Source organism: Athene noctua, chromosome 4, assembly GCF_965140245.1.
Source record: "Athene noctua chromosome 4, bAthNoc1.hap1.1, whole genome shotgun sequence".
In the NCBI taxonomy this organism is placed as follows: domain Eukaryota; kingdom Metazoa; phylum Chordata; class Aves; order Strigiformes; family Strigidae; genus Athene; species Athene noctua.
The window spans coordinates 52,002,214-52,014,910 of record NC_134040.1 but is presented as its reverse complement, the minus strand read 5'-3'; the positions used below and the strand labels follow the sequence as shown (position 1 = coordinate 52,014,910).

Sequence of the window (12,697 nt, the reverse complement as noted above, 5' to 3'; positions counted from 1 at the left end):
ATTAAAAATATTTCCAAATGTGACCAGATTTTGTTTGGAAATTGGTAAACACTTGGAGAACCTAAATATCTGATCTTTCATACCTAACATGGGAAGACATATCCTCTGTGAACTCTAATGAAAAATGCTAAAAAGACACTTAGTGGAGGGGGGAAAAGGTATAATTTTAAAGTAAATATTACTTGAATGTATTGACAGGAAGAAGAACAAGAGCCCTTGCCTACCAAGAAATGGCCCACAGTGGATGCTTCCTACTATGGTGGACGAGGAGTTGGAGGAATTAAAAGGATGGAGGTTAGTATGACATGGAGATGGCAGTTCACTAAAATATGGCTCTCTGAGGCCGCAAATGGTGGAAACAAAGATTTTTAAAGTGTACTGAAAACACAAGGGCATAATGTGTGCTTCCTTTCCAGTGACATAAGCCTTGAAAAATTTTTTACCGTATCGAACAATTTTGACCTTGCCTATGAAAGAACAGCTTTCAGTAGTTCCATTTGACTGGAACTTTAAATAGCTGCCTGAAGACATGCTCTTTCCATCAAGCTAATGAGAAAGAGAGAGTGAGAGCCTTTTCTGAATGTTTTGGAAGAAATTACAGTGAAACATAAGTCCTCCAAGTGTGGGCCAGCCAAATGCGCTGACAATGGTGACGCTAAGGAGAGGCTTGATCCCAAAGGAACTCACAGCGACAACAGTGCCTGTCTTTGAAGAGACATGATAGCATCATGTTAATTAAAACAGAATGAAAAATGTGCATCCTTATGGGCACGTCCTTATGTCAGATTTTATAGTCAAGTCAGCCTTTATGGAATTTGTAAAGCAGTTTTCTGCAGTTTTTAACTTCAATCTAGGAAACTGTTTCTGTCTGAAATACCCACCTAGGCCATATTGATGTATCTTGATGAAACTTTAAAGGTATTGGCCTAAGAATCAGCTTTGCTTGAGTTGTTTTTAAATTCAGCAGAAGAACATGCAAGTTTAAAGCTGTGTTGCTTATATGCGTTTCCATCAGCAGTTCAGAATTGCTAATTTAGAAGAGCTTCAGATTTTAGAAAAAGAAAACATTTTGTGCAGTGCTTTTCAGAGGCAAACTCAAAAATACTTTCCAACATAAAGAATTACAAGCCTGGATTTCTAATGGGAGCCATGATGAGCCTCCAGGAGGAGTTCCAGGATTTAAATCATCACAGTTTTTAAAGGGATCTTGTGCAGTGAAACAGAAACCTGACAGATAGCTCATGAACACAAGTAACATCGATACCATAAAGAAATGACATGGCAAAAATACAATATTTCCTCTTCAAAGAAGGGAGCAGAAAGTAATGATTAGGTCAGAAAACTTTTTATCTGTGCTAAGAATATTGTGCAGGACTAAGGGCTAAAGATGCAAACCAACTGAAATTGCTGACAACACAATCATGGGCTCTTGGAAGGCACCTCATTCTGTGTCTCTGACCTTCTCTGAGACCCGAGAGTACTAACGAATTTCGGGGTTGGGTGCCTCATCATAAGTGCCTCAGCATTTGAATATGGAGCTTAACCTCTGTCCTGTAGTAGTTGGAGCAGTGGGGTGGAGGGAAACGCTGGCTTAGCAGCCCATTCCCAGCTGTTCAGACAGTGGTATCAGACCTCATACCTTTTAGTGGCTCAAGAGAGCACGTTGCTTGTTGGGAGAATCAGGGCAGAGCAAGTGTGGAAATAAGAGAAAGCAAAAACAATCTAACAATATGCTTAAGTTGAGGGGGTCAAGGGGAGGTTATTCCATACCTGACAGTTAAATGTGGTTTCTGTGCTGTGACCAACGAAAACTTGCTGAACTAGTCATTACATTTCTTCTGTTTTCAGTTCATGTGGTAATGCAGTTGTATATTTTTTATTGCTTCTCTGTGCTTTAATCTTGTTCCATTCTTCTGGTAGCTTGAATCTTGTGGCAGCTTCCTTGCATAGAGAAAATGAGAGAATGAACCAGTAAACTTGTGTTTACCGCTTCTGTCCTACTTCTCTTCATGTACTATGTTCCCTTCCAGTACAGTTACACATGCACTCCTGCATCCCCCACTAGCTTCGCCCCTCTGCAACAGTCCAGAATAATGTAGCCAGTGTTGTTCACTCTTCCTAGATCTGTCTGCTGGCATTGTTTTAAAGTTTTATGATGTCATTTCTAGACCCCACCCATTACAGGCAGTAAACTTTTATGTCAAAGTTGTGTTGTGGGATTCCACAAATCCTGGGTGAAGTAATTCTAATCTGAAGGAGAAGGTCATTTTATCAGTAAGGAATCCACCATCTATTTCTAAATGGTTTTAACAGTGTTTAAAATACATTTTAACAACCTCGTAAAAAACACCGTAAAAGTACCATTGATCACAGTGAAAGATACAGATGCATTTTAATGACTCAGCAGGGCCTACTTGGACATGAAAGCCCATTCTAATATCACAGAGAGAGGATTTCCCAGTGAAAAAAAAAAAAAAGTCACTAAGCAAGCAGAACAGTAAAGTTCAAAATAACAGAAAGGTTCAAAACAAACCCTCTCCTAAGAAATGATGATCTGTATTTTATCAAGGTGAGTTATAGTATTACAGACCAAATTAAGCTCTGTCATACTTCTGCTCTCGTTCTCTACATTGTGATTACAGTGGTAAAAAACACTTGGTGGTGGTGATAAAATGACACGATTTTCCTCCAAGGTATTTCATTTTTCTGAAAGGGACTAGACTCTAGCTTGACTATATATTTTCCTCACATTCCGCACATGGCGTGGCACTGATGAGGATGAAGAAATCAGGCTGCTTCCTTCTTCCCATCCTATGGCATAGTTTTCCCAGCACATTATAGTGTCCCTATAGCAAGCCCTAGATCAGTCTTCTCACTCCCTCCAGGTAGCAGAAAGAAGAGCAGAGACATGTCTTTTTCCTGGTGAGCAAAACAATTTGGTGCCCCTTTGGAGTGGGAAAGTTGTTGCATCCCACTGTTTTTCTGCCTACTTTTCAAGTGGTTGAATTGGCAGGTAGCAAGACAGAACTGACATACACCTACCAAGCAGTGTGCAGTGATTCTCTTAGTTCTTTCCCTCACAGTGGAAGGTCAGTCTTCTCTGATTTTTCTCACTTGGATCTTTCTCTTTTCATGCCTGGCATCTCCAGTCAGGAGGTCCCTGAAAAAACAAATATGATGGTGGAATCCTGCAGTAACGGTTAGCTATTTTCCAGTAACAGTTTCATGACTCATCAGCGTGTCACATTTACTCAAGATGCAATATCAGAATTTAATTTCCTGGTTTTAGGTCTTCCTTACAGGCGAGATTGTAGCAGATGGCAGGATTTAGAAAGTCATTCACTGAAGGTAATCCAGGCCAGTTTTACTAAGAACTTTCAAACTCCAGCCACAGTTTTTAGATGCTCTTTTTGGATGATGAAGTAACAAGTCTTATCTAGGTTTGCTTCTTTGTACAATACAGCAAACATCCTTGCTCAAACTGCTGCACAGTGTTTCCAATTACAAGATGAAATAAGATTACTTATTACAGGAAGACAAATCATCTTAGAGGGAAGCTTTTTTCCTCTATTTCCTCTTTACAGCATACTAAGTACAACCTTTTATGGAAGCTTGTCTCACCACCAACAATAATACAGGTTTCTTTTCTCTTTGAACCCTTTGCATATATTTCATATACTTGTGGCAGTGATAAAATATACATTACTACACGTTTTTACATTTAGTTATTATGCAGGTTAGACGGCTTCATCTGTGTTTTCTTCAGTATGTATCTTCTTGCAGAACTACTTGAAAACCTGAGCAGTTTCAAGGAGCTTCTGCTAAAACTTGCTCAAGTATCACCTTCTATCTAAATTGGAGTTCTCAACAAACATGCTGTGTTAGGAAATCTGGGGTGACAAAAATCTAGACTTTCATCAGTGCCAGATTAAGGTCTGGTATTTTAGGATAAATCAGAACTAGAAATGATATTTTTACATCATTAATTAGAGATTTCCCAGATTTCCTGTCTCCTGTACAGCCTGTGTTATGCATGGTAGAGTTTTCTTCCATTATTTCTCTTGACTTTTTGCTACTGAGAGTCTCACATTTACAACTGAATTTAACTAAGAATGCTTGTCATGAAAAATGAAGAAGGAACATTTTCCTCAGTACTTCCCCTCTTTGTTTATTTAGAACTTCTTCCAAATTTAAACTTTTTCAGCTACTTCTGTTATTTGCAACAGTTTCCTTGTCCTTTGCATACAGTGCATTTATGTCTGAACTCTGGCTTTACTTAGGTTCGCTGGGGTGATAAAGGATCCACTGAAGAAGGAGCTAGATTAGAAAAAGCAAAAAATGCTGTGGTGAAGCTCCCAGAAGAACCAGAAGAACCTTTTCACCCTAAACCACCTAAACCAAAGCCTACCTCACCAGCCATTCAGGAGAAGTGGTATACGCCAATCAAGGTAATCTTTTTAGTCTTCGGCACAATATAATTTTGTACTAAAGGCTGGATTTTGTCTGCCTTACCAGCCATACACAGGCTGAACTGTACATTATTTTTCAAGTATTCCCACTTGAGTGTAACGTACTATTCTCAAAGTGAACACCTACTCAGGATGAATATCAGGAGCAGTTTTTAGCCCCAAATGCAGCACTTCATCATTACTGCCACATTCTGTTTTCCTTCCCTAAAAAAGGGACATATTGTACAGTAAAAGTACTAAAATCTATGGAGGCTTTATTGGCATTTGCTCTATCTCAATCTATATCTAATTAAGCCTAAAACTACACAGTTTGTAGCTGTTATACTAAGTTTTAAACATACATACTCATTACCAACCAAGAAAATTAAAAAATTATATAAAACAATATAATGCAAAAAGTCTGGCAAACAAGTGAAACATAATAAATGGCATAAAATAAAGACATTTTCCTCTGTGGATGCCACGAGTCACTTGCAAACCCATAACAAACTCTTCTTAAAAACTGAAGATGGGTCCTTAAATACCTTGCTTTAAATGTGTAAGAGCAGAGAACACACAGGTTTAGCTGGGAGTACCGATACATCTATTCTGCCTTCACAGCTCCTCATAAGTCCTTTCTGAACACCAGAAAGTCCTGAAGACATGTTGTCCACCCAGACACACAAACTCTGCAGCCCATCTGTGTGGAGCAGGATGCTTCTGTCAAGCATCAGAGCTGCTACACAGGTTCTGCAGAGGCAGCCTGAACTCTCACAGTCAATCTGCTGCATTCGCTGCATGTGGACGTAGAGCTCAGCACAGATCAGCTGTATGCCAGGTGCCTCACAGGTGCGAGGCTTCCCGAGAGCGATGAACTTGCTGTATACGTGCTGTAAAACAAATACATTTATGTGAGAGACATTCCAGATGGACACATGCCAATTCAGTCCTAAATACTGTCAAATAAACATGTTTGTTCTAGATCACTCACAAGTGGATTAGGTCACAGCCACTCTGCTGTCAGTGGAGGGGAGGGTGAAGTATGGCACCCACTGGTAGGGTGGCATTCCCCTGGCATTCATTGGTAGTAAAGAGCAGCACCGCAGCTGTGGGGTGTGAATGACACAGCCCTGGCTCCCCTTGGACAGTAACTTAGCAGGTGTGGTGTGCTCTCCATTGACTGGTTTTATTGTACTGAAGTCCTGTTGCTCTGTTGCCGCAGGGTCGACTCGATGCACTGTGGGCGCTGTTAAGAAGACAGTATGACAGAGTCTCTTTGATGCGACCACAGCAAGGAGATGAGGTTTGTGTGTGGCGCGTGTATCCGCTATGGTTGGCAAAAGAGGGGCGTGTTACAGCCAGGCTTTAGCAGCTGCTGAACACTGGTAATTCTGTGACCTTAACTAAAGAAAGCGCTGCAGCCAAAAGAGTAGCACAACAGGAAAAATAATGTGTTGGGGAAACAAAGTGCATTGAAAGATGCATCACACCAACCCAGAAATGTTGCAGAAACATGGATCTCCTGAGAGTGAAGGATTCTGTATTTCATGTGCGTTCAGCTGGAAAACAAAACCACAGCACACACTTCATTCGGTGTAAACTCTCTGTAACAAATACCCAAATCTTTCTTACAACCAGCTGTTTGTAGGAGTAGTCTGGCAATCAGAATACTAAAACCACATCAAAATTAAGTGACCACCAATAACGTTCATGCAAGTTGCTTCATGGAGCTTTGCACTTCCATGCCAAAGGCAACTTTCACAGAAAAAAAAAAAGGTGAGAAAACTTGTTTCTCAGACAGTCTTTTCTTCTAGTACACTCACAACCCATGAAAAAGTGGCCTCCACTACAAAGACTGCTCTGCTGGTGAAGTACAGTTATTATTTGGACCCTTTATAGGGAAGCTAGATCATGTATTTCCAATTGTTATTCATTAAGAAAGTATTACTTTAAATCTTAGCATTTATCTCAGGAACTGATTTATCATCAAGGTATTTCAAATCTTCTGGGCCCATGCAGCTTCCTGTTCGTGGCACATCAGAAGAGACATAGAAGCAGCCAATTTCCTCTAAATGCGACAGCAACTTTTTCTCTACAAGCTGGCCCCAGATGGGCATGACAGATCACATTCTCTCATACCACAAAGCAGTAGTATGCAAGAACACTAGTTTTGTAACATATGCTATAAAGATGACTTAAAAGGGATTAAAGGGAGGGAGTTACCTTTGAAAGAAAGAGGTTATCGGTATTTAGATTATTTTCCTGTGATGAAGTTTGGTTACTGTTCTAAAGGAAGAAAAAGTGAGATTTAATTAAGGCAAGGAAAAGTGTTGGAAGAAGCAAAATGACAAAGTGCAATGCTGGAAATAGGGAGCATAGTCAAATACTGGTGTTATCATTGTAGTTGTTACGCTGGCAGGTTATTTACTGTTTGCATGAATGATGTGTGTTACATGTAGCAGAATTAACAATAACAAATCTACATACAGAATATACAGTACAATACAGTTAACAAATGAAATATAAATAGGAACATGGAATAAATGGTGCCTGAAGAGGCTAAAATATTGTCAGTCAGGCTCTGTTTTGAGGATTTCTGACCATAAAAACAGGTTTAATCTAAAATCACTTTCCAGGGAAGTGAAATCAGGCATCCACCTTCTCTGGACTTGACAGGAAGATAACATCTTGGTTTATGAAAAACAGAGAAGTAGCTCACTGATCTTCAGTATCCCTACTGAAAAAAAGGATTAGAATTGCTACTGATGAATAAAATCTAAACCAGTGGTCGTTAAGCTGTGACCTGTGACACTGTAGGAGTGCAATTTCTGTCTGGCACAGTATTTTACATCTCAGGTAGAAAGAAATGAAATCTTTTTACTTGTTCATAACTTGCTAGATAGAGAGCCCATACTGTACCTCTGATGGGTTTAAGTTCATGAACAGATGAGCAGTCACCTGTATGTACAGCGAGACACGCATACACATACTTACTTTGGAAGCGCTGTTATGGTAAACAGCAGCCACATAGTTGTTTTGTTTTGTCTTCTTTCTTTGATTGTTTAAGAACTTGGTAGCTCCCATTTGTAGAAGTATTCACTGCTGAATTCAAGTCCTTGATCGAGTAATTGAAATTTAGGCATGAAGTATCAAAGCAGAGCGAGCTTTTTCTTCCTTCTCTCTTGCTTCTCCCACCTCTGCCATGTTGCCAGATAATGCCGAGGGTGGCCCAGTTTGAGGGCTGCATGAGGTTGAGCCAAGAAGCTTTGATTGTGAATGGAAGTCCTTTGAGTCATAAATTTTTCAGCTAGCAATCCATGAGGTTAGGGAAGCTTGTACAGGTGTGAGCTAGCAGGTTGTCGCCGACATCTGTTTAGAGCGGAGGCACAGGTCCTCAGCAGCCTGCAGCGAGGCTGCAGGATTGTCAGCAGATATAGTTAAGAGTGGCAGAACAGTTTTGGTCTCACATTTGCTGCCTGGGGGCTGAAACACTAAAGGTAGAGTGGGGGTGGACACAGCTGCGCTCCCAAACATGCCTCAGGCACAAATAAAGAGATCTAATATAGTTTGACTCTGTTGTGGTGGGGAGATGAGGACAGAAAGCCACTTCAGAGACAACTTAATGCTGCAACATCTGCCGCCAAGTTTCCAGGGAGTGACAGGGGACAGCAGGTACAGATCGAAGTCCCCACATAAACAGCCTCCATTAAGCCATGAACTCTTTTGAAGGGCTCCCATCAAACATAGTGGAGTCCTCAGCAGGAGATTTTGTTTTCAAAGCCATGTTTTGTTTTCTGCACTAACAAGATAATTTATAAATGATGCATTACCCTGTGTTCATACTCCTGTTTATACTTGCTTTCCTTTTTTATTAAAGGGGCAAAGAAGAACGAACCCCCGTAGTTTTGGGGTACTTTGATAAACCAGTTAATTGTTCGAGGGTTTTAACTGAGATTATGGCAACCTTCAGTCCACAGTGTTACGTTCAGCTAGGAAGCAGAGTGGAATGTGTGCATCATTGCAGTGGCACTGCGGAAGAACGTCTGCCATTGTTTCTGTACTGGAACTTCTCTTCCAGGGAGTTTGTTACAGCATGACAACAGAACTTGGCACAGGTTCGCAATACGAGCATTAGAGTCCTGTCCTTTTCTCTAAATCCTTGTGTTTATTTTCTGATTCGTAGTTCAGTACCTAAAGGTAATCATCCGGGGTTTTCAAATTCTTTATCTGACCTTGTTGTTTTGTGCAGTTTGATACTGGATGAGATTCTGATCCTCTGCACAAATGTCTTTTAAGTCCACAAATAGCCCATGGCACTCATATTTAAGATTTTGCTCTATCAGGATCTGAATATGTGTGACTGGTAAAAGGAAAAAAAAAATCTATAGCTAATTCTGGAAGAATTTCTACAGTAGAACAATAGGATACTTTCAGCTTTTTTAACGTTACAAAACAGCCTAATAAAAAGGAAGACACTTGTACTTGTTTTTAAGCCAATTAGCATTCATCTGCTTTGAAGATTCTTTTATAATAATGGCTGCAGAATTAATACAAACATCTGTTTAAACTAATGTTACTTTGCGAGCATCTCTGTGTTGTATAAAAGAATTACACTCTGCACTGTAATCTGCTAGCATCACACACTTTACAGTTAGAAACACGTTGACACCATTATATTCTCTGAGATGAGGCCCACGTTACTGTTCCCTTTGTGTTTCTTCACTAATTCCTAAACTGGGCAGAAAATAGTAAATCATTAGCTCAGTCTGTCAACTGTAGAGTGGAATAGTAATTGTTAGGAGACTGAGGCTTTAAGTGCCTTACAACTGAGAGAAAACTCGCTGTTTTGAAACAAAGGACTAACTGCAGTGCCTAGGAGTACCCTAGCTGTCAGTTCCCACCGTGCTTTCACAGGGTTCGACGGGCAGTTCATCACCTACCTTTGCAGTAAAGCTGCCCGTCTGCCAGCACTGGTAGTAGCCTAGTGCTTTAGAACTTGCTGAGCAATGATTGTTTGCCTACAGGGTAATGGGAACAGGAACGAGACTGGGGATAGTAGGATTTTTTTGATTACTCCTGTATTCTCTAAAAACAGAACTGTTTGTCCATCTTCTAAGCAAGGAGAATGTCATTCAAGAAGATGAAGGTGATTTGGCTTTTTTCAATCACTGCAAACTGTTGAAATGTGTAGAGAAATACCAGATTACAGTTAGAGAAAGATTATTGTGGCTACTTAGAAATACTGCACTTTTTGGTTTAAAACTTTAAAAAATGAAACTGCACCTAACAGTAATTCATATTCCAGTGTAAGAGTCAGTTCACTGGAGTTCCTTGTTCAATGATAGTATGGTATAGCATGTTTTAGTGGAACATGGAAATTTTTATACTCAGGGAATTGTTGACTGAGAGTTTTAAAAAGACACTTCAGTATTACTCATATAGCAAAGTTTATATTTATGTTGGATCTTCTAAATTGCGGCAGTAGTAAGAAGATGCAAAACTAGTTACGAAGTCTGTGAGATCAGAAGGGAGTTAGAGCACCTCTTTTTCTTAAATGTTTTCTGACAAAATATTCCTTCTGCCATTTATTCAAGTGGGAATATGTTTGTATAGACCTGAGAGCTAAACTGGAGCCAAAGCTCTTTTTAAAATTCCAGTATAGACCCATATTACTGTTAAAACTATTAAGATCATTTTAAGAGTATTCATGCCAAACTGCGCTATTCAGACTGAATTCAGAGGTCAGTCTCCAACATAAAGCATGCTACTGAGCGAAGCACTGAACTAAATTTTAGAAAAACAATTGTGCCTTGGCCTAACTAAAAGGAAAAGTCTCTTTTTAGAGAGGACACCTGCCCCTTTTGTTAAAATGGGGAGTGATAGCCAAGAGATAAACATGATTATGAGTTAGGAACTTACTAGAATTTGCTTGTGCTGAAGACCCAGGAGAATATTCTGCAATTAAAACATCTAGATAATAGTCCTTCCTCCAAAAGGATACTCATCATAAATGGGTATCACAGCTCCGTTTTGTTAAAACTGGTTCGCAGGCTACCGTCCAGGAGGGTCCAGCCTGTCTGCCTCTCAGGTGCCCCATCCTAGCTAGAGAGGTTATCTTAACAGTTGGGTTTGCTAGCTGCCAATCAATGAAAGCAGTAGTAATCATCTTTATTAAAAGATTACATTGTTCTGGTGTTAGGAGAAACAACGGTCTTTTCCCATCTATGTAGGCGGCAGTCACTTTTGGCACTCCCTCCCATTGTGCAGATGAGTGCTGTTGCTCTTTTTAAAACAAGCCTTCAGAATTCATTAGTGTGAGTATGAACACTTGTATGAATGAAATAGTAGAAAGAAATGAATCTACTTGTCAGTTTTAAGGTCACGACATTTTAACCGATTTGACCAGTATTCCCACAGAGCAAAATGGGGTAAGCGGCTCTGACAGCCCCTGTGTGGGTCCTTGGAGGCAGTACTGTGCTGATGAGCACACTGCTCCTCCTCTGTTGTTACCGTTGCTGTTAGACAGCAGCAGGCTGTATGGTTGGGTGCTGGTCCTGAAGGAAGTACTGTCATGCCAGCATAGGAGGTACTTTTTGTGAAGCCATGATATACTTTAATAAAGCAATTTAAAAAGCTGAGCTGCCACCAGAGTGTGCAGCCAGAAGAATTCCTGCTGTCTTTATTAGTGTACAAACAGTTAGCTGAAGATGAGTGCTTTAGGTCTCCTAAAATGCAACAAATACACCATACCGGGCAGCTTGGTAACTTAAGCTGTGCTGGCAGCACAGATAATGCCTATTAAGAAAGGAAAAGTCAGTCTTTTCTGGGAGGAGTATCAATTTGCTACAGCTGTCAAATACCTTCTCTGCCACCCTAAAGAGCATTACAGTTCTTTCCCCCCCTCCAAGCTGTACTAAAAAGAAAACATTTCATTTGGCGGTGCAGTTTTTGTGAATAATGGTTTGTTTCACTGGGCATGATTCAAAAGGGAAAACACAAATTTGTTTTCTTAATCCCTCAAAACATCTTTTTAATAGAGTGGATTGCAGTAAAACCAGTTCTATTTAGTCACTACCTGGCTTCCAGTGAAGAGAGGGCAGTATGTATCTAACCAAGCCCAGTCATAACACACAGCTCTCAGCTTGGGCATGGCCCTTCTGTAGTTTATGTTAATGCCGAGTATCTCATTAGTCTGGCTTACAGAGCGGCTGGCTACCTTCAAGAAGCAGCAAGAAGAAAGCTGACAGGTTCATTCGGTCGCTACTCCCCAGAAGAGACGTGACAGCTTTAACTGTCTTGGGCGTCCAGATTTATGAACTAGTCCTACGCTCCTAACCAGATTAGTTCCTTTTCCATTAACTGCTGAAAGTAGGGCAGCTGTCCGAGCGGCTGGTTGTAAATTCGATAATGTCTGCTGTGTTAATCTGTAGTCTTTTCAGATGAAGAAGGCAGCAGATAACAGGATTAAAGTTTCACGACCCAGGGTTTTCACAGCCTGAGACGCAGGCGTAGAGGGATAGAGAATGACTTCTGTCATTAATCTTAATTGATTGCCAAGAGGTTCTAATCTGGGTTATTAATTAGGAAGGTCCTTAACACACTGTCTACATATCAACATCAGATGCTCTTTTGGGACTTTTGGGACATATGGCCCATCTTATATTTACATTCACACAATTTACACATACATACATTTCTGCATAAAGAAATTCTTATATGTATATATGCATACAAATACTGTAGAATCATTTGCACAGAGGCATCACACTGGCAAAATGTGATGAAAATGAAAAAAACACTTTGCACAAAGGTTCAATTTCTACACACTAAACACGTATACCTCTATTTATGTTGATATGTATATTAATCCATTTTGATTATATATGCCATTTATCTAGATTCTCTTTCAAATGGAAATATTTGATTTGCAAATTTAAGTCATGTTTAACTAAAGTGCAGCACATGTCTCTGTGTGCCTCTGGCCATTCAGACACATACATCTTGCAACCAAACATTACCATTTTTATCTTACACAGTTCCAATGAGTTAATGTTCAGGCCTTCACTTTTCCCTGTTCTTATTTTTAAACAAGTTACAGTTGGACAGCCAGAATGGATAGAGTTGCAACTATCCATAGCTGCAGCTACGTAACTACGTGATAAATCCCAGTAACACTGCTTCAATATTTACCAAAACACTGTTTGCAGGAGAAAATATTAAACTATGATTTGAGTGTATAAACTAGGCAA

General features: G+C 40.0%; 1 protein-coding gene across 2 annotated transcripts in view; it reads left to right on the top strand.

Annotated features, from left to right (window-relative positions):
* The window catches only part of ANTXR2 (ANTXR cell adhesion molecule 2), a 119,540-nt gene that overhangs the window by 67,664 nt on the left and 39,179 nt on the right, over positions 1-12,697 (top strand). The window contains exons 14-17 of one of the 2 annotated variants that reach the window (XM_074905362.1): positions 199-294; positions 4,281-4,448; positions 5,671-5,755; positions 9,566-9,630. In XM_074905362.1, coding sequence (XP_074761463.1) covers positions 199-294; positions 4,281-4,448; positions 5,671-5,755; positions 9,566-9,630 — 414 coding nt within the window. Of the gene's footprint in view, positions 1-198; positions 295-4,280; positions 4,449-5,670; positions 5,756-9,565; positions 9,631-12,697 lie in introns of those variants that run through there. The other variant, XM_074905363.1, reaches the window with a different exon arrangement.